Below are 24,162 nucleotides of genomic sequence, written 5' to 3' on the forward strand. Positions count from 1 at the left end.
CCCACCCCGCCCCCGCCCCGGCTGCCATGGAGACCTGTGCGCTGGACCGGCCGACGGCGGGCCTGGGGGAGGCCGGCGCTGCCCGAGTCCACACCTGCGGTCCGCGGACCCGGCCCTCACCCGGCTCCGCCGCCGCTTCCGCGAAGGCCGCGCGCGTGAGGTGAGGCAGGGCCGGTGGGGGGTCGCTCGCCTTTAGAAAGGAACCCGAGCCCGCCGAGCGCCGGAGGCAGACCCCCACCGCGTCCCGAACCCGGCCGGTGGGAGTGGCTGCATTTGAACCAAACGGCCTTCGGGGGCCGCCGCCACCTCCCCGCTAGCCGGGGCGCCTGAGGGCCCGTGATCGACACCGGCCTTCGGTACCCCGAGTCCAGCGGATGCCGGGTCTCGGTCCCCCAAGCCAGGAAACATCTGCCCTCGGGGTAAGGGGCGGACTCGCGGGAGCCGGTGCAAGGGGCGCCCGCTCGGACGCGGGCGGGCGGGCGGGCGGCGGTGGGGCCGCAGGCGCGGCCGTCGGGGCGCTCAGCCCGGAGCCCGCCAGGTAGAAGCCCCGGGTCCTCTCCGTCCCTCCTCCCGCTTTTACGTGTGCGCAAGTTTCCTGGCGACTGGTCCGGCTCGCACTGTGGGATGCTCAGGGCGGCCAGTAAATAAAAGCCACCCCGAAGTCTTTTTTTTTTTTTTCCTGTTAAATTTAAAGATAGAGCTTTTCCATCCGCTGGGTCACTCCCCAGATGTGCAGGACCTCAGGAACTCTACGCGGCTTTCCCACGTGGGTGGCAGGAATCCCCGCCCCACCCCCACCCCCCACCCTCCACTGCTTCCTAGGGTGCGCATCGGCAGGAGGCTGGATCGGAAGCCGATGCAGGAGGGGAACAAAGCACTCGAATCCGGGGTGCAGGCCTCCAGAGCAGTGGTTTGACCGCTTAGAAGGGGGCCCCCCACATAGGGTGCTACAGAAATTTACCCAAATAACCTTTTCTTTCCGCAGAGAGGATGCTTAAGGTAGGAGGAAAACCATTTCCCGGAACATCTGAGTTGTAATTCGAGCTTGAGCGACAGTCAAGGGGCAGCCATGCTGAACTCCCCAAGGGGACCGGAACTGTCGAGCTCCCCGGGCCCCGAGGACATCTCCCAGCTGTCTTCCCCGGCGCTGTCGGGTCACGCAGCCTCCGCTGAGAAAAGCTCCGCTGGTGTTCTCGAAAAGACTGGCTATCCGGACTCCGTGTATGTGACGGCTGCCAACATTTTCCAGGGCATTCGAGTGGAAAAGTCGCCGGACAAGGTCATAATAAAGTACGGGCATGAACCCCTGCGCTCCTTCTCTGAGCCCGAGGAGGAATCCTTTCAGCGTCTGTCCTATGAGCTGGCCTTCAGCGCCCTGAAGTGTGAGTAGCAGCCTGGGAGGCGCAGCACTGCGAGCAAATACTGCGGAGAGAATTCTGGGAACGTTAGCCTGTGCTTGGTGCATTGCACACTTCCAGGGATGAGAGGAGTTCCCGTGCCTCCAGCTTGTTCTGCCCAGGACTGGTTTTTAAGAGGCAGTCCCCGGTGCCCAGCACGTGCCTGGTCCTTAGGTAGTTGCAGGGCACAGTTACTAAACTGAACCTAAACTGAACACAGAAGCGATTAGCAGGGAGAACAAAAATCTAGAGAGCATTTCATTACCGTGTTCCCCGGGCATACAGCCTGTATTTGAGTTTATGAGCTGTCACAAATATAAAACCAGTAAAGGAGGATGGGGGAGAGCAATAGAGATGGCAGAAAAAAGGGGGCATTATTTAATACCTGTATCAAAGGCAAACCTCCTCCAATTAAGATGGTTGCATCCAGAGCCCTTGACTTTGAGGATCCAGAGTTTAGCCTTCCCCTTTGTAATTTGCCTCCAGGGTGTGAGACTCCTGTTTCTGACTCCCTCAGCGGTGGGTCATTATACACTTCTGCTCTTGGAGAGCAGTCGGAGGGCCCGGGGACACTGGTTTTTATATTACAAGCCTTGACTGTAAACTGCCTTGTAAGCTGATTGACTGTAGTTCCAAAAAGAAGTTCCAGAAATGTTGAGTTGCATGCAGCAGGGCTGAAATGAGATGCGGCTGTCAAGAGATCCCTGGAGAAGGGCAGCGCTCATGTGCGTGGTTTCCTTAGTGTGCACTCATAGGGGCTAGCATGGAGGAGAGAGTTCAATATTGTGCAGTTGAATTCAGATGTCCTGTTGATTGTTTAGACAGGAACACATAGACACACACACACACACACACACACACACATATATATATATAAGATTTATGTATTTATTTGAAAGACAGAGTTACAGAGAGAGGTAGGGACAGAGAGAGAGGTCTTCCATCTGCTGGTTCACTCCCCAGATGGCTGCAATGGCTGGAGCTGTGCTGATCCGAAGCCAGGAGCCAGGAGCTTCTTCCAGGTCTCCCACGTGGGTGCAGGGGCCCAAGGACTTGGGCCATCTTCCACTGCTATCCCAGGCCACAGCAGAGAGCTGGACCAGAAGAGGAGCAGCTGGGACTAGAACTGGTGCTCATATGGGATGCCAGCGCCTCGGGCCAGGGCGTTAACCCGCTGCACCATAGTACCAGCCCCGGAATATATATTTTTGGTTGTCTGCAGAAATGATATAGCTCAACTCTGAAGCCTGGACCTTGATATCATAGAGAAAAATAGCTGTTATGTATCTATGTTGCATCTTCTTGTTTTCTTCCCACTTAAGTCTGGCAACTGTTTTTCTTCCTCCAGTGTAGTCATTCAGATCTTGTTTTATCCCTCTCTCCCTTCTTGCAACCGCAGGTCGCCCACCGTGAGCAGAATGATCCTCTTGACACTTTCCCCTTGTGGACTGGGCACCTGGGCTAACTAGTCAGTGTTTAATGTTGAAGCTAGAATTTTTTCATAGGCAATTTGTTTTTTTAATAGAACATTGAAACTTATCTTTTGAAATCAATTATAGAAGCCTAAAGTATTCTATGTAAAGTGAATGCATTAGTTAGATTGTTGTGCTATAGTGACAAATGTAGTAGATTCTTGTTTTCTTTGTCTAAATCCTATTTTCTGTTTTATGAAAGGGTCTTGTGATAATTGGATGGATTTTTTTTTTTTGACAGGCAGAGTGGACAGTGAGAGAGAAAGACAGAGAGAAAGGTCTTCCTTTACCGTTGGTTTACCCTCCAATGGCCGCCACGGCCGGCACACTGTGGCTAGCGCACCGCACTGATCCGAAGGTAGGAGCCAGGTGCTTCTCCTGGTCTCCCATGGGGTGCAGGGCCCAAGCACTTGGGCCATCCTCCACTGCACTCCCAGGCCACAGCAGAGAGCTGGCCTGGAAGAGGGGCAACCGGGACAGAATCCGGCACCCCAACCGGGACTAGAACCCGGTGTGCCGGCGGCGCCGCAAGGCGGAGGATTAGCCTATTGAGTCGCGGTGCCGGCCAGATGGATTTAAAAAAAAAAAAAGATATTTTTTATTTGAAAGAGTTACAGAGAGAGAGAGACAAAGATAGAAAGAGATCTAATATCAGATGGCCACCATGACCAGGGTTGGGACAGGCTGAAGCCAGGAGCTTCTTCCAGGTCTTCCATGTGGGTTGCAGGGGCCAAAATACTTCGGCCATCTTCCGCTGATTTCCCAGGCCATTAGCAGGGAGCTGGATCTGAAGTGGAGCACCCTGGACATGAACTGGCACCCATATGTGATGCGGTGGCTTAATCTGCTGCGCTACAGTGCTGGCCCCAATTTGATGGATTTTAATGGCCCAGGAAATCCCTCTGAGATCATTGTCAGAGGCCTTTACAAATGTGCTTGAAACACTCATTTTTGTAGGTTTAAATTATAAGATGGTATTTGTTGTTTACGTGTTTAAAATATTCTAATAATACAGTCTTTAAATGAAATCAGAATCCCTAAATGAAATGGGTTTTGTAAGATAATTAAGAGCTCGATGTTTTGCTGTTAAAACGTTAGAGGCTCTCGTGCATTTCACACTTGTCTCCTGTCTGCTCCGCAATACTTTCACACGTGCTATTTTGTAAATGTGCATCTGGCCTCTATATTTTAGGTTCATGGAGTCATGGTTCAGAAGAGGGAACTTGGGCCTTCTTCCCTAAGGTTCTGTAAGAAGTAAAACTGTACAGGCGCTGTACGAACTAAGTAGGACTTGGTAGTGGTCCCTTTTGTTTGGGAGTTTGTGAGCAGATAATAAGATCACATTACCGTATATTTTTAGGAAGAAGAAAATAACAGAAAAAACCTCTTAATTAAAAGGCTCGGCCGGCACCGTGGCTCACTAGGCTAATCCTCCGCCTGTGGCGCCGGCACCCCGGGTTCTAGTCCCGGTCGGGGCGCTGGATTCTGCTGTGGCCCAGGAGTGCAGTGGAGGATGGCCCAGGTCCTTGGGCCCTGCACCTGCCTGGGAGACCGGGAGGAGTCACCTGGCTCCTGGCTTCGGATCGGCACAGTTGCTGGCTGGCGGGCCGTAGCGGCCACTTAGGGGGTGAACCAACGGAAAAAAGGAAGACCTTTCTGTCTCTCTCTCTCACTAACTCTGCCTTGTCAAAACAAAACAAAACAAAACAACGTTAAAGGGCTCTGTATGTTTTGAAATGAAGATGGCCACTGTCCCGCTTTACCAAGTAACCCCAAGGCCAATTTCTGCCAAATAAGGTAGAATTGCTAATGAAGAGAAGCCTGTTCTTCCTAAGCTTGACTTCTTTCAAAGTCGTAGAGTGCAAGCCAATACTTTATCTTTGTAAAGATCTCTGTATGTTTAGAAGAAGACAGATATTAAAGAAAAACTGGTAAAAGTGATTTCCTAAATAAATGAACAACAAATAAACACCGAATAAGACTAAGGAAAAAACTCAAAAAGATGTCCCTGAAATTGTCGATCTGTTTCCTGGCTTAATTCTTTCTCCAACAGCTCCAAGTATATATAGTATTTGGTGAAATTTCACTCCCAGGAACTGACCATAGCATTAACCTGGTCAATTTAGAATCTCATAATGACTAATACCAAAACCTATAATCAAACATATGGTTTGGTTATAGGTTTTGGCAATTAGTAATTGTAGTCAGGAATTCCTAAGACCACCCTTGGGTTCAGCAATAGGCCAGGACTATAGAAGCCAGCAGAGCTGGTATATTCATGGCTACAGTTTATAACAGCAAAAGGATACAGGATACAATCAGCAGCAAGTAAAGATGCATGGTGCTGAGGCCAGGAGAGACCACATACCTGCTTCCCAGTGGAGTCTGATCGTCAGTGCTTGCTTCTCCCAGTAACAACGTATGATACTGCAAATGAGCTATTACCAACTGGGGAAGCTGAAACATACCTGTCTTGATTTTTATTGAGGGTCAGCCTCTAGACAGGAAGCAGCTGCTACATGGCTGACCTTAGCTACTCACTCTCCAGCTTCTCCAGAGGTCAAGCTGACACTGTGTGGCACAAGGCTCCAGGTATACAAAGACACTGTATCAGTCAGGATATTGCAAGGGCTTAGTGCTCATCCCCTGGGAACCATCAAGACCCAAACCCTTCTCTAGAGTGCCCTGTTGGGCTGCCCAGACCTTCTGAGTTAGGTCTTGACTGCATGGTGATTCATTAGGAAAATAATCTAGATCAATCACCTGTTATGCTCTGGTTGTCACCTAAGAAGTTAAAGCAATTCTCTTGAGTGACAATAAAAGTACCTTAAATTTGAGTAGCTATATTATTTGATATACCAGTCCTTTGAAATGTAAGGTTCTCATCTTGCCAATAGAAAAAAAAATGGGGGAAGCTCAGGAAGAGGTTCAATGATGGACCTGAGAACCCAGCAGAGGGGCCTGTGTTTGGCAGAGCAGTTAAGATGCTTCTTGCTACGCCTGCAATCCCATATCCTGGGGTTTGAGTCTTGGTTGCAGTTCCAGCTTGCCAGCATGTACACTGGAGGGCAGAAGGTGATAGAGACAATAACGATGGTATTATTAGAATATTTTAAACATGTAAGCAACATAATACCATCTTATAATTTGAACTTATTACCTGAATGGAGTTCCTGGCTCCTGGCTTCAGCCTGCTCAGCCCAGACTGTCATGGCAATTTAGGGAGTGAATCAGCAGATAAAAGATCTCTCTCTGTCTCTCCATGTCTCTCTGTAACTCTGCCTTTCAAATAAGTAAATAAATCTTTTTTTTAAAAAAAAGCATTTGGGTCCCTGCCAACCATGTGGGAGACCTGACTTCAGCCTGGTCCCCAGCCCTCGCCTTTACAGGCATTTGGGAAGTGAACCAGTAGATTGATTTTCTCTCTCTCTCTTTCTCTCTGCCTTTCAAATAAATAAAAATAATAAACAGGAACAAAAAAGAACCCAGCAGAAAGGATAAAAGAGAAGTGGAAGTCCATCTGGTTGAAAGGATAGCAGAATAACAACCCACCTCTAGGTGTATTTTTTTTTAAGAATGCAATTTTTTAACTGACCAATAATGAAAAATCCCTTTCTGGACTTTTCTTTCTTGTGAGTACTTGATGAGTTAAGGAAAGTCTCTAAGGGGAGGCTGGACCTATTCTCAGACCCTGATCCATCTTACTCTTGTCTGATCTGGAAGTAAGGAAGTTCCTAAGTCTCCTTGTCAGATGCAGCCCCACGAAGCCAATCATGCAGACTGTTCTTCTGAAGGTACTTCTTGGTAAGGTATTTCAATGCCTTTTAGAGAGCTGTGTCTCAGAAACAACCGTGACTTTATTCCTGAAGCATTCAATGTGAACAACATTCCCAAGATTTCCATTCTCGCACTGACTTTAACCTTCTCCTGGAGAAATTCTTCCTATTTTAAAACAGGAAGAATGCAAACTAGGGAAGAAAACCCTAGATATTCTCTAGCAAAGCCACTAAATTTCCTGAATTCAAAATTCCATCTTCCATAGGATGAGTAACTTCCAGGTTGACTTCATAGGCGTTTTGTCTTTCTGTGGTGCCGTCTTGAGAGACTGCAGGAGCACAGAGAGCTCTAGTTGTATTTTGAAAACTGCATGATGATTTTGTATTTGATGATGCCAGCTTCTTTCCCCTGCCATCTACTTCTCTCAGATATTTTAAAAAGTGTTAGTGGCTGTCCACCTGAATTTTGCCAAGTGCCCGCCTCCCCGCCCCTCCCCCCACTTTATCCCCTTTATCTGAATACTTTTAATTACAGGAGGGCTTAGCACTCTTGAAGGGAAGGCTCTCCAGGGCCCGCATGTGAAGGCGACTGTGAAGAGGGAGGGAGAATCTGTGGGGAGGGAGCGAAGCAGCATCTTCCGTCTGTGCTTCAGCATGGGACGGACGACCAGAGGCAGGTTGCGAGTCTTAGGGGGTCAATTAATAATCCTCCTGTTACACCTGAATTTGGACCCCAATGGAGAGGGAGAAAGAAATGTTTGGGGACTGTGGTTTGAGGGTGGGGGTGGGGACTTGCAGATACTTTACCCCTCACATCCGTGGCACAGCTGGCACCTCATGCTGAAGTATAAGGCAAACAGCATCCAGAAACCTGCACTGCTTCCTGCAGGCCAGCTGGCTGGAAGAAGGGGAGCTAGAGTGATGCCCTAGTTCCTTGTTCCCATTTCATCATTCACTCACTGTAGGTTTGGCGCTGTGGCTTAGTGGGCTAGGTCACTGGCATCCCATATGGTTGCCATTTGTGTTCCAGCTGCTCCTCTTCTCATCTAGCTCTCTGCTGTGGCCTGAGAAAGCAGTAGAAAATAGCCCAAGTGCTTGGACCGCTGCACCTGTGTGGGAGACCCAGAAGAAGCTCCTGGCTTTGGATAGGCCCAGTTCCAGCAGTTTTTTGTTTATTTGAGAAGCAGAGAACAGAGCTCCCATGTGCTAGTTCGCTCCTCAAATGCCTGCAACAGTCAGGAGGGTGGAAGCTGGGAAAGAGGAACTCAGTATAGATCTCCATGGAAGTTTCAGGAACCCAACTACTTGTGCCATCACCATTGCCTCCCAGGGTCCACATTAGCAGGTAGCTGGAATCAGGAGCCACAGCTGGGATTCTAAGCCAGGCACTGTGATACAGGACACAACATCTTAACTGGCATCTTAACCACCAGGCTAAATGCCCATCCCAGCCTACAGTTATTATTAACATTGATATCACTATCTCAGAAAGTGATGTAAATTATTGCTACACAGAGGGAATGCACTCTGCACAGTATCAAAGGCAGCCCAGGGGCAGTAATGGCTTTGACAGCAGCCCTAGGGGAAAAAATACATGTTGGCAAAATCACGTTTTCATTCATTTTGTCTCCATTACACTTACATATTTCTTAGGCATCTAGCACCACCATTGCTCCACATTCTGCATGCTATCCTCATGGTAACTGTATTTTCTGTGACAAAAATTGGAATTTATGCTGAGAACCTTTGAAGTAGATAAGAATTTGCAAGTACTAACAGTATAAAACTCTGAACTTCATTTTCCTTATAAGTGCAGTGGGGCCATCACCTGTACAGTAGAGCCATAATTGGTGGCTACACTGAGTAATGTCCTTAGAAGGACTTCCTGTGAAAACTGGAGCGTTTTCTCCCAGATTAGTCTTCTTTCTAGTTTTCCCACATCCCAAATAAAAATTAAATTCAATGTGTACCTTGCATATAGATTTTCCATAAATGTTGAATACTGAAACTAAACTTAGTTTTCCGATTACTTGATTGAAGCATTTGTTATACCATGTGTTGGTAGTTTAAACAGTTGTAGTAACAAAAACAGCATTCATGAACCTGGTGTAGGCTTTAAAATATGTCTGCTTATTTCTGCCTCATGCCTCTGTAGCTATCGAACCTCTGCCTGGAATGTTGTTCCCTTCCCGGGTATCTCCATGACTAACTCCTTGTCTTTGGGTCTTAGGTTAAATGCCATCTCATCAGTGTCCTTACTAGGGTGAGCTCTATTAAATATTTAAGAAACAATAGCAATCCAACACAAACTTTTGGAGAGAAGACAGGAAGAGGAGACACCTCCCCTCACTTAATAATGCTGGCATAACCCTGATGCCAACACTGATGAGGATATTACGAGAAAAGAAGGGTATAGACCAACACCCCTCATAGACATGAACATAAAATAAAAATCCTAAGTAAAACCAACTCCAGCAATACATAAAAAGGATTTGAGAAGGGTTGCTCTACATTATTAATTAGAGCCTCTTTCATGTGTTGTTTGAGGATGTGAATTAAAGGTTGGAATCTTTATGACTACTATACTATTTAGGTGATGCTTCCACTATATCCGTGTGGAGCTGGGTGTTAAGGGTCCAGGATTCATAAAGATTATAAATATTTCATCATGTCACTGAGTTGAAGACTTTATCAAGAATTGAGATTTATGTTAGATATGAAAGTGAAAGTTATTAATGACATTATTTAAAGTGTATTTTGATTCCAAAGTTTTCATTTTCAGCTTTGGTGTTTGAGTAACAAGCATTTCCTTTGGTTTGCAGATCAAGACATTTTGGAAACTATGTTAATAGACAGCTATATCCTTCCAAGTACCACAATAGTAAGTACACAACTTTTAGAAGTGGCTCGTCTAGTGACTAGTTTTTGAAACTATTAAAATGCCTTCAGATTTAAATAATAACTGGTTTATCTTAATACCAAGATTTCTTCAGAATATTTTCTACTTCTAATATTGACCTGTCCTCTCCATTTCATGAATATGTTTTTACTGGATATTTTTTTTCTATTTTGAAGAACTCCTTATCATCAATCCCAACCAGACTATGTAAAAACAGTTTATTTCCTGATCTGTTATGAAAAGTAATGGAAGGCCGGTGCCATGGCTCACTAGGCTAATCCTCCGCATTCTGGCGCCGGCACACCGGGTTCTAGTTCCGGTCGGGGCACCGGATTCTGTCCCGGTTGCCCCTCTTCCAGGCCAGCTCACTGCTGTGGCCCGGGAGGGCAGTGGAGGATGGCCCAGGTGCTTGGGTCCTGCACCCCATGGGAGACCAGGAGAAGCACCTGGCTCCTGCCATCGGATCAGCACGGTGTGCCGGCCACGGCGGCCATTGGAGGGTGAACCAATGGCAAAGGAAGACCTTCCTCTCTCTCTCTCTCTCTCTCTCTCACTGTTAACTCTGTCAAAAAAAAAAAAGTACTGGAACGTGAACTATTGCTGGTAGATATGTTTGTATACCTTTCTTTATGTGTTTCCCCTGGTAGCCAGATCACTTGAACAGTCTTATTATTGTGATGCTGTATGATTTCCAAGATAGAAAATTTCAAACCCGTGTCCTTTCTGATAATGAGGAGTCTTTATCGGAAGTTCAAGAAGTAGAGAACCTTCTTAACAGGTAATTTTTCAAAATGAAAAGGGCATTTTATACGAAATCAACACTGGTTTGGTTTTCCATTGGTAAATTTGTATATAGTATAATGTGTATATAAATGTGAAAAAACTGTGGAGAAATAGAAAAGTTCTTAAATTTATTGAGCTACTTTACAAACAGTCTTGAACAGGTTAACTATTCTGCTTAAAAATCAAATTGTTTTTGAAAGCTTGAATTGCAAGATGCAGTGTGTGAAAATGTAGAAAATGCTAAAAAAATTCCTAATCATTTTAGCATATACATAAATTAAACTTCTTGTGAAACAGCTGTTACTTATTTACATAGGTTTATTTACAACTATTGTAAAAAAAAAAATCTAACATATATCAACTGAGAGAATCCCAACAATGGACAGGAACCCACGTTTTTACCAAACAAAAAAGTTTGACTCCCTTAAGGATGAATTTACATCTTTTAATTTTTTCTCTTTATCCTAAATATTATCAGGAGCCTACTGTGAGGACAATAAGAAGTACTGACCTCAGAGGGTGGGTGGGAAAACAAATTAATGCATGTAAGATACTCAGTGTAAAAATCAAATGTGCAGTTAACATTCAAGAAAAGTTAAGTGTTACTGTTTGCCATGATTTGAATGTGTCCCCCAGAATCCAGGTATTGGAAAGTCAATCTCCAGTGCGACAGAGTTGGGAGGAGTCTGGGTCCCAAGGGCTGCGCCTTCCCCACTAGACAACACCACTGTCAAAAGGCTTTGTGCGAGCGGGGTTGGCTGGCACTCCTGCCTTCCACTTTCTGCCACCTTCTGCTGCCAGAAAGGGCTCACGAGCTCCTGGTGCCTTGATTGTGGACGTCCCAGCTTCCAGGACTGTGAGAAGGAAATTTCTGTGGTTTACAAATTACTCAGCCTCAGATGCTCTGTTATAGCAATAGATTAAGACACTGGCATGATAGCATTTGTTCTTATGTTGGAACTTTAATGGAAACCACAGTGTAGCAACAACAGTGATCTGGTAGGAAGAGCTTACCTGTAAATAACTTGGGATAGCAGATGTCTCTCTGGCAGATTGATTTCATTCCCCTTGGATACATACCCAGTAGTGGGATTGCTGGAACATACAGTAGTAGTATTTTTAGCTTGTTGAGGACCTCTCTGTTGTTTTCTGCAGTGGTTGGACTAACTTAGATTCCCACAAACAGTTTGCAGGTGTTCACTTTTCTCCACATCCTTGCCAGCACTTGTCTTTTGTCTTTTTTTTTTTTTTTTAATTTTTTGACAGGCAGAGTTAGAGAGAGAGAGACAGAGAGAGAAGGGTCTTCCTTCTGTTGGTTCACTCCCCAAATGGCCATCACAGCCGGCGCTGCGCCGATCCGAAGCCAGGAGCCAGGTGCTTCCTCCTGGTCTCCCATGCGGGTACAGGGGCCCAAGCGCTTGGGCCATCCTCCACTGCCTTCCCTGGGCCACAGCGGGGAGCTGGACTGGAAGAGGAGCAACCAGGACAGAATCCGGCACCCCGACTAGGACTAGAACCTGGGGTGCCGGCGCTGCAGGCAGAGGATTAGCCTAGTGAGCCTCGGCGCCGGCCAAGTCTTTTGTCTTTTTGATAAAAGCCAATCTAACTGGAGTGAGACAGTAGCTCATGATGGTTTTGATTTGCATTTCCCTGATGATTAGTGATGTTAAGCACTTTTCCATATGACTGTTGGCCATTTGTATGTCTTCCTTTGACAGTGGATACAAGTTAATTTAATGCAAATCATATTCCCAAATGTCACATTATACCTAGTCATATTATACTCAACTTACAACATGTCTGTATTTAGTGACCAGTTGCAGAAAAGAATAGTAGAGAAGCACTGAGAAAACATGCATGCAAAGATAAAGCCACAGGGCTTTAATCAAGTGTCAAGCTTTCAAGTAATAGAAGCCATGTTCAGTTAGCTGAGCAAAAGTGGAACATGTCCACATGAAAACTGGGATGGCTCGTGCAACTGAAGGGCTCAGGGCAGAATGCGGTCTGCAGCTGGAAAGGTGTTAGGACTTTATCTCTGCATGTGTTCATCTCCGCCTCTTAGAATCGGCTTCATGTTCTTTTTCTCCACATGTTTGCCTTCTCTGTTTCTCTGGTCTACTTGAAGAAAATCCCACTGTTGTACCCCAGTGCCTCAGCTTGTGTGTTGCAGCTGTATGCTGGCTTCTTCACTTGGCCCAACCTGACATGCCAGTTCTAAATCCCCATGAGAAGGAATGTGTCTGGCTCAGTGTGGCTTGTGTGCATTCCTCTGGGCCAGTTCCCTGAGCCAGTGGAGTGGGATTCTAACCTGCAAAACAGGCTGCTGAAGCCAACCTCTATAGATTATCTGGGGCTTGAGGGTGGGCCCTGTTCCTAAAGAAGTAGAATCCCTGTAAGGTCAAAGCATACCTTAGTATGTGTCTACTGGCTAATTTAAGAAGTGATAGAGGAAGAAATCATGAGAAAGGAATTGAATGAGAATGATTTCTTCCTTACTAACATTGTGTTGGACTTGTGGTGTTGCCCCTCCCGTAGATCTTGTGTTTTATCACTCTTGTGTCTCTGCGTACCAATCTGTATCTTCTTTTTCTTCAAAGCTTCAGAGATACAATCCAATATGGCATCTGCTGTGTTTTTCACAAAGGCAAATGCTTTAAGAGCTCAATCCTTATATGCAATGCGACTGTCTTTTTCATACTATGTGAGTTGGTTTAAGAGAGAGACTACAGCTTCTTCTCATTGCCCAGGCCTTCCTGCCAGCCCAAGACTACTTCTGCTGAATAATTACTTGGGCTTTTGTGAAGCAGGAATTAGGAATAGGCAGTAGAAGATGAGAGAAGTGGAGGGGGAGAAGGACCTAGTGAGTCCATCTTCCCAACCAGTCACTCCCAAACCACTTCCCTCCAAAACCAGTCACTCTCAAGTCTTCCACATGGTAACGAAGGCGGCATCATCTGCACAGTTCTCATCCTTGGTTCTCCTTCCCTCGCCTCCCTGTGCCCATCCTGTGTCTAGTGCATCAAGTCCTATAGCCTCAATTTAAAAAAATGCTGAATCCTCCTACTTTCTATATCCATTGCTACCGTCCAAATCCATGCCACTATAGTATCACTTGGACTCCTGTGCTAGCTTCCGCAGTGGTTTCCCTGCCAAGAAGTCCTTTCCTGTGATCTATTCCAAATAGCTGGTAGAGTGATATTTTAAAAAGTGCAATTACATGGTCATGATAGAATACCTTGGATCAGCCTTCGCCTCCTCCTCTACACAACTAGAAAACTGGACAAAATACCCGAAGGAGAGGTTTTGGACGATAGACAAGAAGCAGCACAGAAACTTGATCCCTGAGAGAATGGAAACAAATGAGTTGACCCTAGAATAGTTCTGGCTTTAGGCCTAGAGGTACTTTCCAAACTGCAGTGTAGGAAGTAGACAATGGCAGTCTCGCTGACTCAAGAAAAAAGCATCACATCTGCTCAGATACATTGTTTTTCTTCTGCAGTTCTCATTCCCAGTAATACCCCAGAGTTCCCTATTTACCAAAAATGCTCCTGGAACGCTTGCCTGTGGGTTCGCATCTGTCACTGTCTCTCCACCCCTTCTTTGGAAACTTTGCCTTTGTCACTTACCTAGTGAAGTGTCTGAAACAACAAGTGTCGGTATGAAGCCTGATTTTATATTTTTCTGGGAAATTCAAATAGCTTACCAAATTTGATTTTTTGGCATTAAGAAAATGTTCAGTTTATCTCAAGAGAGAACTGCATTCCTTATGTGTTAGGCATTAGTAATGGTACTCAAAAAATTGAATTCTTTTGTTCATTGTTAAACAATTGTGAACATTTTAAAGTCAAAAAATACTAAAACCCATTTCATTAAAAAATGAACAGATTCCTTTTTGCAACTGCAGATTATGCAAAAGAGAGAAAGTATGCCACGGGAGACGGCAGGAAGGGCTGAGAAGCAGCTGTGCCTCTGCTGGTTAGAACCTGGGGCCAGCACCGCGGCTCACTAGGCTAATCCTCCGCCTTGCGGCGCCGGCACACCAGGTTCTAGTTCCGGTCGGGGCGCCGGATTCTGTCCCGGTTGCCCCTCTTCCAGGCCAGCTCTCTGCTGTGGCCCGGGAGTGCAGTGGAGGCTGGCCCAAGTCCTTGGGCCCTGCACTCCATAGGAGACCAGGATAAGTACCTGGCTGCTGTCTTCGAATCAGCGCGGTGTGCTGGCCGCAGCGGCCATTGGAGGATGAACCAACGGCAAAGGAAGACCTTTCTCTCTGTCTCTCTCTCTTTCACTGTCCACTCTGCCTGTCGGAAAAAAAAAAAAAAAAAAAAAAAAGAACCTGGGGCGCAGTGTCACTGGGATGTCTCCAGCCCTGGTCTGCTGCTCTGTGTGCTTTGGCTCCATTCTCTTACCGTTCTGTGATCCCAGGATGGAGAACTTGGTTGCCAGCAACTCAGGAGCTTTATATGTCACAGGACCAACCACTGGAAGAACTGCTTTACTCATGTTGTCTCCAAAAATTCACTCGGTCCTGGCTCGGGCTGCATGTGCAGCCTTACCTCAGTCAGCCAGCTGTGGCCAAGGAGACTGGCAGTTAGGGAAACTCTTTGACAGAATGCTAAGAGTGGAAGAAAGAGAGGAACATTCTTCAAAAGAGGGGAGGTGCATTTATAAATTTCTACTATAAATGTAAGCATTGGGAGTGGCTTTTGGGGACAAGTAAAGTCGCTATGACACATGATGCTAGGTATAATTTGATATTACATATAATACAAGTGTATTTCACTTAGGCTTCGGATATGGTCTTCCTTCAAAGAGAGTACACACTCTGCTTCTGGCAGCCCACAGCTAGACCTAGGACACTAAGAGCCCTATTCAGGGGTCAAATTATTAGAAGCTGGGCTTCATCCCCATGATGGGCAGTTGTTCCTTTCTAATCTGATTTCTGAGGGTAAGTCTTTTGGTGACCCAGTCTCAGAGCTGGTGGACTTTATCAGAATGCCTCTTCCATAAGCTTGGGATGACCCAGATTTCTGTTTTTATTTTCTGTGCCCACGAGTCTGCTATGAGAGCTGCATAGCTCTTAACCTCTCAGGCACGTATTCCAGAATTGGCCGATGCTTACATCTCTGATCCTGCCTCCACTTGGAGCAATGGGCAGCTGTTCTCCTCACATCCCTCCCTTGCTCCTGGCTGACTCCTGCCACTGCCCTTATGGTTTAGCAGAACTGTAACTTGTGGGAAACATTCCCTGACCCCCACCGCAGTGCCTCTGCCGTGTGCCATCCTGGCAGCCGGCATTTCCTTGTCAGGAGTAGACATTTGACGACATTGGCTCCTCCTGCAGCTCTAAACTTTGTGGACAGCTTCTTCCTTAGCCTCATCCCTTTCTTTCTGGAGGCTAAAACAGTACATGGAATGTATAGTAAGGGGCAGGCTTTGAGAATGCAAACATTTATTCAACGAATTTATTGATACTTTTCTACCCTTAAATGGCCTTCTGTTTCTTGTAGGAAAAAAGAAAATCCCAACATAAAATTCCAACATTCCACGCATGGCTTAAGAGTCCTTGTGATTTGAGCTTTGGATCTCTCACCACTGTCTGCTCAGAAAATCTGCTTTGCTGTTTCCACTGTGTTCTGCCTCTGTGTGTCTTTTCCCTTTGTGGTTGAAAATGCATGCTGTTTGTGTCTTGTCTCTCGTGGTCTAGAAGATTCTTGATCCTCTTTTAACAGTCAGCTCAAGTTTCTCCTCCTAGAAGTCCCCTTGGACTGCTGCTTTACCTTTTAGTATCTTACAGCACCCATCATACCATGCTACAATCATTTATGTGTTTCTTTTACCACCAAATCAAAAGTACCTAGGGACAGAAATTAGCTGTTAATCTTCATAGTCCCAATCTGATCACAGTATTTAGTTACTAGTGGTCAAAGAAACATAGTAGCCTTTCCTTAACTAGTTTGACATTAAATAATATTTTTATAAGTATTTTTGCAACGACCATATAAGTTTGATACTATAAGGATACTTTAAAAAGTTCATGAAAAATGGATTTAAAAATAAGTTTACTTTGGTATAAAAATTTTTGAAATTCATATGTATATATTTCACAATTTTTCTGCTCTAGGAGAAACTTAGCTTTTAATTCCATTTTACACAAACTTTTTGAATTACTCTCATAATTATTAAAATAAAGACTAATTCCAGTATCTTGCCTAAAGTTCCATAGCTGGTCACTGGTGGAACTAGAATTTGAACCCAGGGAATCTGATTGCAAAGTCCAAGCCGTACTGGCAAGAGAGGGAGACTATGAGGAGAGAAGCAAGGGATGTGGCATGGTAACAGATAGTTCTGTGTGTGACGAGGTCGATTTGTGGATGGGACTGGTTGGAACTGAGGCAAGACAAGTTGGTTAAGGTGAAACTATTAATAGCCTCGTTTACCATGATAAAGATTTTAGACACTGCCCTGTGGCTAATGGATTTCTTCTCAGATTTAGGCTGAGGAATTACATAATTATAATCCAACAATCAGAAAGGAGGATCTGTCTGTATGTGCAGCAGAGACGCTGGTGAAAGACATAATTGGGCAGCGCTCTGGGGGTAGCTCAGCCTCTCGCAGGAGAAGGACGCCTGGATCAGGAGCACTGGGAGAGGCCACTCTGCCCCTGTTTTCATCGTGCAGCTATGAAACAAGGTTTTTGGTAACCACAGGGCACTTTTTTTTTTTTTGAAAGATTTATTTATTTATTTGAAGAGTGACAGAGGAAGAAAGAGAAAAAAAGAGAAGTGTCATCCATGGGTTTACTTCTCCAATTATGAATACAGTGGCCAAGGATGGGCCAGGCTGATGCCAGGACCCAGAAACTGCATCCAGACTCCCAGAGGAGTGGTAGGGGCCCAAGTACTCGGGCATCAGGCAACGCCAGGAAGCGGAGTCAGAAGCAGAGCAGCCAGGACTGAATCCGCTGCTCTTATGGGGGGTGTTGCAGGCTGCGGGTTAATCTGCTGCACCATGGTGCCAGTTCCCACAGGATTCTTCATTTACAGAAGGATTTATCTGGTTATCCTGATAGCATTTGGATTTGGTATTTGTCCTTAGTCTCATATGGTTGTATTAAAGTATTTTAAATTGCCTATGTACTTGAATTTCTTTTGTGGGAAGAAATTTCACTAAAATACACAATCCAAAATATTCACAGCGTGGAAACTTTGGAAAATCTCTTTTCACTCCCCCATGTTGTAGTCACTTATATTTTTCTAGGCTTTGTATCCATATTTAATGATTGAATGATGCAGCCAGTGGAATTGATTATGGTAAATTTTAACTAAGTAGGAATTTGGAAGTACTATTTAATCAAAAATGTTGTGCACTCAAACATCTCACAGTGTGTAACATAGAACAGTAACTCATCCATGTATGTTAATGTATTCTTTGGTGTGCATTACTGTACTATTATTTTTTAGCATCCCCTGCTGTAGTTCTGTTACATTTAGAGATAGAACTAAACAAATCTAGTTTTTTTTTTTCCCAGTCCTAAAAGGCTTACTGGGGTTCAATAATCCTTCCGTCTCCTACCCAAGTCCCAAGTGTCCCTGTAACACCTGTCCATCTCTCATACATGCATGCATATTCTTAAAGAAATGCTTTTTGGGTGAGTGTTCTCATGATGTTGAGTGGATAAGAAACTGTAACTGGGGAGACTGCAGGTGTAGGATGAAGAAAGTGGTGTTTCACTCCAGTTCTTGTTTGCTACCCCTATCCTGCCTCCGCTATTCTTTAAACAATTCACGCAGGCCCACCACTGATTCCCTGAGAACGTCCTCTCCTGTCTGTACCACACACCAGCCATAGCTCAGGTTGCATTTGACTCACTGTGCAGTCTCTTCCCCATTCTTCACTCCAGGTTATATTTGAGGTATATTCCAACAGGTTCCTACTGTGAACATGCCTGAATAAATCCTGTATTCTCACTGGATAAAAATCTGGGCTATGAGATCAATTGAAATCATTAGACATTCTTGATAATACTAACTGGTTCTTATTCTTCTTTTCTGTGATTTGGAACTTTGAGGAATGGAATGTTGAACACAGGGAAGGACTTGTTTCAGACCCATGGAAGCTCCTTAATCTAATCAAGATGGTATATGCTGTTACCATCTATGATAATGATAAGTAGCGTATAATGTGTGCCTTCTCTGTGCCAGCCCTGTGCTAAGTATTTTGTACACATAATTGATATTTACTACACAAATGACAAGTTACATTGACTACCTGTCACACACGAGAAAGCTGAGGCTGAGAGAGGAGATTCACATTGCTGAGCCCATGCAGCTCTTATGTGGTAGAACCTGAATTAACTTCAAGTTTGTCTGACTCTGAATCCTACAGCTTTTCACTAAATAAAATTTCCCTTTCAGCCAGTACTTGACATTAACATCTGAGCAGATAATACAACTATATAGAGCAACAACAACAATACAAGGGAATCAGAATTATTGGAGTGCTATTTTCAAATATGATTTTACACTGCAAAAATTTCAAATGGAATTATAGAAAAATGTGTTAAAATTGTTCATGTAACTTGTAAAAGTTTCTAGTAGAAACTGGTAGTCTTGTCTCAAATGCAGTAGTCGTGAAGAACGGATTCTCTCTCTAGTTTTAAGACAAAGCTGGCTGCAGCACTGGCACGATGTAGAATCAAGCATGGCGCCCTTTCCATTTACCACATTCTGCCAGAGACAGTCAGGAAGCAGGAGCTGCGGGCCTCCACGCTGCCACTCTATGCTTGGATAAATACTTGTAAAATCAGGTAAGAGGTTTTTTTAAAAAAAATACATTTGAGAGGCAGAGAGACAGACACACAGAATGACAGAGCTCCCATCCACCAGTTCCCTCCCTAAATGCCTGCAACAGGCCCAGGCCAAAGTCAGGAGCTGGGAACTGAATCCCAGGCTCTCATGTGGATGGCAGGAACCTAGTGACCTGAGCCACCCCCTGTGCCTCCTAGGTCTGCAATCAGGAGCTGGAATCAGGAGCTGGAGGCAGACGTAGGTCCCAGTTGTTCCGGCGTGGGCTGCAGACCTCTTCACCACCGGGCAGATGCCTGCCTGCAGGGGAAGAGCGTTAATCAAACTCTTTGTTCATATTTCACGTCTCCATCGCTTTAAAACATTGTGACAAGAAATATCACCTTTTAAAGAGTTGGGGGGCACATCTCGGGGAGTGATTAGGGAATCCTAGTTCCGTATTTTATTGCCAAATTATCAAAGGCTGTTACATAAATATACTAACTTTTCTGTCTCTAATTATCTTTTAACTTACTGTTGGCTACAATTGTGGGTTCCACTAGATACAGTAATTTTTCTTTGTTTCAGGACAAAGTGTTAGTGTTCAGCACACTTTAATGTATTATATTTGTAATTACAACCTAATGTTGTTTATTTACAGCCCTGAAGAAGTTTATAATAATTTGAAGATAAAAGGTTATCGTAAAGTCAAATCCATATTGCACATTGATGATAAAGTCTTTGCCGTGGACCAACATTGCTATGATGTCTTAATTTTTCCTTCTCATCTTAAAAAAGATCTTGTAAATATAGATCTCTTCAAAGATTATAAACTTATTTTTCAGGTAAACTAATATTTACTTTCCTTGTGATTCTCAAGAATCCCATTTAGCCAAAGAGTTCCTTCACCTACATGTAAAACCTAACATTGTTTACAGTTTTTAGGGATTATCAGAGCAGTTTATAAGGACTGATGGTCACCTTGAATAAAACTGACATCTCCACAGTCAGTGCTTCTGTTCCTCCCTTGGCATCGCCGTCCTAGGTGGGGTTATAAAGGATACATTTTCCCCGAAGTCCATAGCTGGGAACATTTATATTGCTGGCCCCTAAGGGAAGATTCACGAGAAGGTCCAGTGAAACCTTTCTTCCTTCCATTTTAGGGGAAGACAGTAGTGCCATGCTACACATGAAAAGGCAGTGTGTACACTTTCTCATAATCTCTTTAATACAGTCTTCTGGTTTTGATTTGTAGGAGGTGAGTAGTGGCTACTGATACAGGCAATGAATGTGAGAAATAACGTGATTCCAATAGAAGGAACAATTAAATGTACAAAAATGGGGTTTTTCAATCCTTAGATTCTGATTCTTGCCTTGGAGTTCTAAGGTTTATTCCTTCCTCCCCTCCAGAGTCGTGAGCATCAGGATCTCTTACTCTGTAGGATCACTGTAGAAGCCCAGTCTGTCAAACACCCCTTTACACAACTCTCAAACACCTCAGTTTTAATCTCTGTGAACCTGCAGTGATCAAGATGACAATGTAATGAAGAAGAAAAAGTGGCAATAGGCAGATAAGTGGGTTTTCATGAAGGGATGAGGTTGGGAGTTAAGACAGGACATCAGTAATCTACTTAATCATATTTTAGAGATTTTGGCATTGCTTTATCACTATCTATAAATTGAGTGATAGCATAATTTACGCTATCCAAGGTTAAGCTCTTTGTTTTAAATGTGTATTTATCAATTATCTCTGTCAACTTTTTATTAAGCTATTAAGATGTTTTAAACCAAAATGGACTGGATATCTCTTCAAGATTCCTACCAAGTACTTCCTTTTCTCTAAAGGAAAAAGTACTCGATTTATGTTTCTAGTTATTCCCTTTGAGAATTCTAATCATACCGTTCGTTATCTCCTAGGACAAATCTCGAAGTCTTGCTGTTCATTCTGTAAAGGCTTTACTAAACATGGAGGATGATATCCTAATGGTCAACACAGGCTCATGGTACACAGTTGCCCATATGTCAATCTTAACACATAATAATACTTCAAAAATATTTGTGTGTGGAGTACGATCACATGCTAAGGATCCTGACCTAAAGAAACTTTTCACAAAAATGGGATGTAAAAGTACGTACAAATGTTTATTTATTTGGTGATTATTGCTCTACCAGAGTTTACAGATAGTAAGAATGTTTGAGGGGCAGGAGTTTAGCACAGTGGCTAGGATGTCAGTTTTGATGCCTGCATCCCCTGTGGCAGGGTCTGGGTGTGAGTCCTGGCTTCGCTTCCAAGTCCACCTTCCTGCTGATGTTCACCATGGGAAGCAGCAGGTGATGGCCTCGTGTACTTGTTTCCCTGTCAGCCGTGTAGGAGACCTGGATTGAACTCCTGGCTTTGGCTGGACCCAGCACTGGCTGGTGCAGGCATTTGGGGAGTGAGCTAGCAAATGGAAGATCTCTCTCTCTCTTTCTCGCTCTGCCTTTCAAATAAATTAAGTTTGAATTTATTATTATTTTTTGTAAAGTAAAAACTCTATATGAACTGTACTTTTAAAACCTTTACCAGTCTATATTCTATCAGGGTATTCTTGTTACTTAATATTGGTGAAACAACTATAGGTTAAATGAATTCATATTTTGTACTTTGCAATTGTGTTTGACATTTAGCCACTATATAATTTGAGGACATTTGGTTAAAGTAGATGGTAGAAATTTCATTTAATAAATAAGAACATAATTTCATAAGTGCTTATGTGACAAAGAATATTTATCTAGGACTAGAAGCTAAGTCTTTTAGGCTTCTTGTTTTTAAAAATATCTTGTCATTGGATCATGCTAGAAATCAAACTGTATTGTAGGTCCATTGATACTGAAAAGTAAACAAACTTTTGACAGATTCATAGGGCATGGAGACAAAAGGTAGAATTTGCATGTGATGGTGGTATAGTGGTGAGCATAGCTGCCTTCCAAAAGGTAGAATTCAGGGGCCGGTGCAGTGACCTACTAGGTTAAGCCTCTGCTTGTGGTGCTTGCATCCTTATGGGCACTGGTTCAAGCCCTGGCTGTTCCACTTCCAATCCAGCTCCCTGCTAATGGCCTGAGAAAGCAGTGGAAGATTGCCCAAGCGCTCGGGCCCCTCTACCCATGTGGGAGACCAGGATTAAGCTGGATCCTGGCTTCAGACTGGCCCAACTCCAGCCATCTGGAGAGTGAACTAGTGGATGGAAGACCTCTTTCTCTGTTTCTCCCTCTTTCTACCTGTAACTCTGCCTCTCAAATAAAGAAATGAATCTTTTTTTTTTTAAAGTAGAATTTAGGGCTTGATCAGGAGAGGTAGCCTGAAAAGTACCTAGTATTTCACTTGGAGCACAGAAGTATACATCAGATAGTGAACAATCCCCCAAAGAATTGGAGCCCACGTTCCAGTCACCTAATTCCCAATCGGATTAGTGTGATCTGGGGTTGCTAGTAGCCAGTCTTAGACATAGATTTTGCCTGCCAGATGCAAAAGTAAATTCTCTGCGGAAGGAAATAACATCATCCTAGGTCCTCAATTGTATCCTTTTTTTTCGCATGTGCAGTGTCTGGCACCCAGTTAAAAGGGGGGGGGGGCATTCAGCTTAGTGGTTAAGGTGCCAGTTAAGACATTCACACACCTGGGTTTGTACCCAGCTCCATCTCCTGATTCCAGATTCTTGGTGGTGAAGATCATGGGAGGCAACCTTGACGATTCAAGTAGTTGGGTTACTGCCACCTACAAGGGATTCTTAGGTTGAGTTCCTGGCTCTTGGCTTCAGGCCCGCCTAGCTCTGGGTGTTGCAGGTATTTGGAGACGGAACCAGCAGATGGGAGATCTCACCTTCTCTTTCCCTCTCTTTGCTTCCAAGTAAATAAATAAGTAAAAATTGGGTAAAAATAAAATATATGATTAAAATTAAGAGAAAATACTGTAATAGAATCAGACTTACACAGGATCCAGATGGGACTTTAAATAGCTACGACTGGGGTGGGCTATATCCCGGCCCAGCCCGGCTGTTGCCTGACATTCAGGAAGTTAACCAGCAAATGGGAAATCTCTGTTTGCAACTCTCTCTCGCTCGCTGTGTGTGTGTCTGTCTCTCAGTTTTTAACAAATAAAATAAATAAAATTCTAACAGAAGAAACAGGTTTAACAGTAAATGACACAAAGTTAAAGAAGCAGTGAATGGACTGATAGGCTAGAAGAAAATACCAAGACAGAAGCATGGGAAGAAAAAGGGATGACTAATGTAAACGAGGTCGTAAGACACATCTGAGATTCTGACTCTGTGATCGTGTGTGTGTATTGTGTGGGATTCTAGAAAGGGGAGAAAAGAAATTGGGAAGAAACAGTATTTGAATGTCAGGCTGAGAAGTTTCCAAAATGGATAAAAGACATTAAGGCACAGATTCAAGACTTCCTGTGAACGTCAACTAGAATAAATATATGGAAAATATATGCTATGATCTGAATGTTTGTGTCACCCCCAAGTTCATAAATCACACTCCTAATCTCCGAAGTTATGGTATTAAGAGATAAGACCTTTGGGAGGCCCTTGTGAATGGGATATGTCCAGTGAGTTTCTCCTTTAAAAAAGTATTCCAGCTAAGAAATGAAAACAAGGATTTAAACATTCACGACAAATGGATATACTAACATACTGATGTAGAATTTTTAAGTAATATTTTTACATTAATTTTCCATATTTTTTTCCTTCCAGATATTGAAATACTTCATGATACATTTACTGACATTGACTCAAAGGATCAGAGGTTACAGAAAGTTAAAGTGATTCTGCTGCTGCCTCGTTGCTCAGGACTGGGTGTTAGTAATCCAGTAGAATTTATTTTAAATGAACATGAAGGTACATGTTTTAGTTCGTAAATTTTAAAAATTTAGTTGATAATTTAAAATAAAATTAATAAAATAGCATATGAAATATACCTGATTAATGAATAAGCCACAATGTATAAAGTTCTTACTGAGTATAATACACTTAACCTCTCTTGCTTGATTCAATCCCTTTTCCAGTC

At 43.9% G+C, this 24,162-nt stretch overlaps 1 protein-coding gene and 1 long non-coding RNA gene across 5 annotated transcripts in view; one reads left to right on the forward strand and one right to left on the reverse strand.

Moving 5' to 3' along the window:
• Positions 1–18: 18 nt before the first annotated feature.
• NSUN7 (NOP2/Sun RNA methyltransferase family member 7) overlaps positions 19–24,162 on the forward strand; it is a 44,892-nt gene continuing 20,748 nt past the window's right edge. The window contains exons 1-8 of one of the 4 annotated variants that reach the window (XM_051830993.2): positions 19–160; positions 986–1,382; positions 9,468–9,526; positions 10,192–10,322; positions 18,981–19,133; positions 19,772–19,955; positions 21,028–21,238; positions 23,850–23,993. In XM_051830993.2, the coding sequence (XP_051686953.2) occupies positions 1,070–1,382; positions 9,468–9,526; positions 10,192–10,322; positions 18,981–19,133; positions 19,772–19,955; positions 21,028–21,238; positions 23,850–23,993 (1,195 nt within the window). In that variant the 5' untranslated portion in view covers positions 19–160; positions 986–1,069. The other 3 variants (XM_051830997.2, XM_002709276.5, XM_070068150.1) reach the window with 3 other exon arrangements.
• On the reverse strand, positions 18,980–23,856 carry LOC127486790 (uncharacterized). Its single transcript, XR_007913386.2, has 2 exons — positions 20,092–23,856; positions 18,980–19,431 (listed from the first exon to the last, which is right to left on the reverse strand). It is a non-coding gene; the product is annotated as an uncharacterized lncRNA (long non-coding RNA).

Source organism: Oryctolagus cuniculus, chromosome 2 (genome assembly GCF_964237555.1).
Source record: "Oryctolagus cuniculus chromosome 2, mOryCun1.1, whole genome shotgun sequence".
NCBI lineage: Eukaryota > Metazoa > Chordata > Mammalia > Lagomorpha > Leporidae > Oryctolagus > Oryctolagus cuniculus.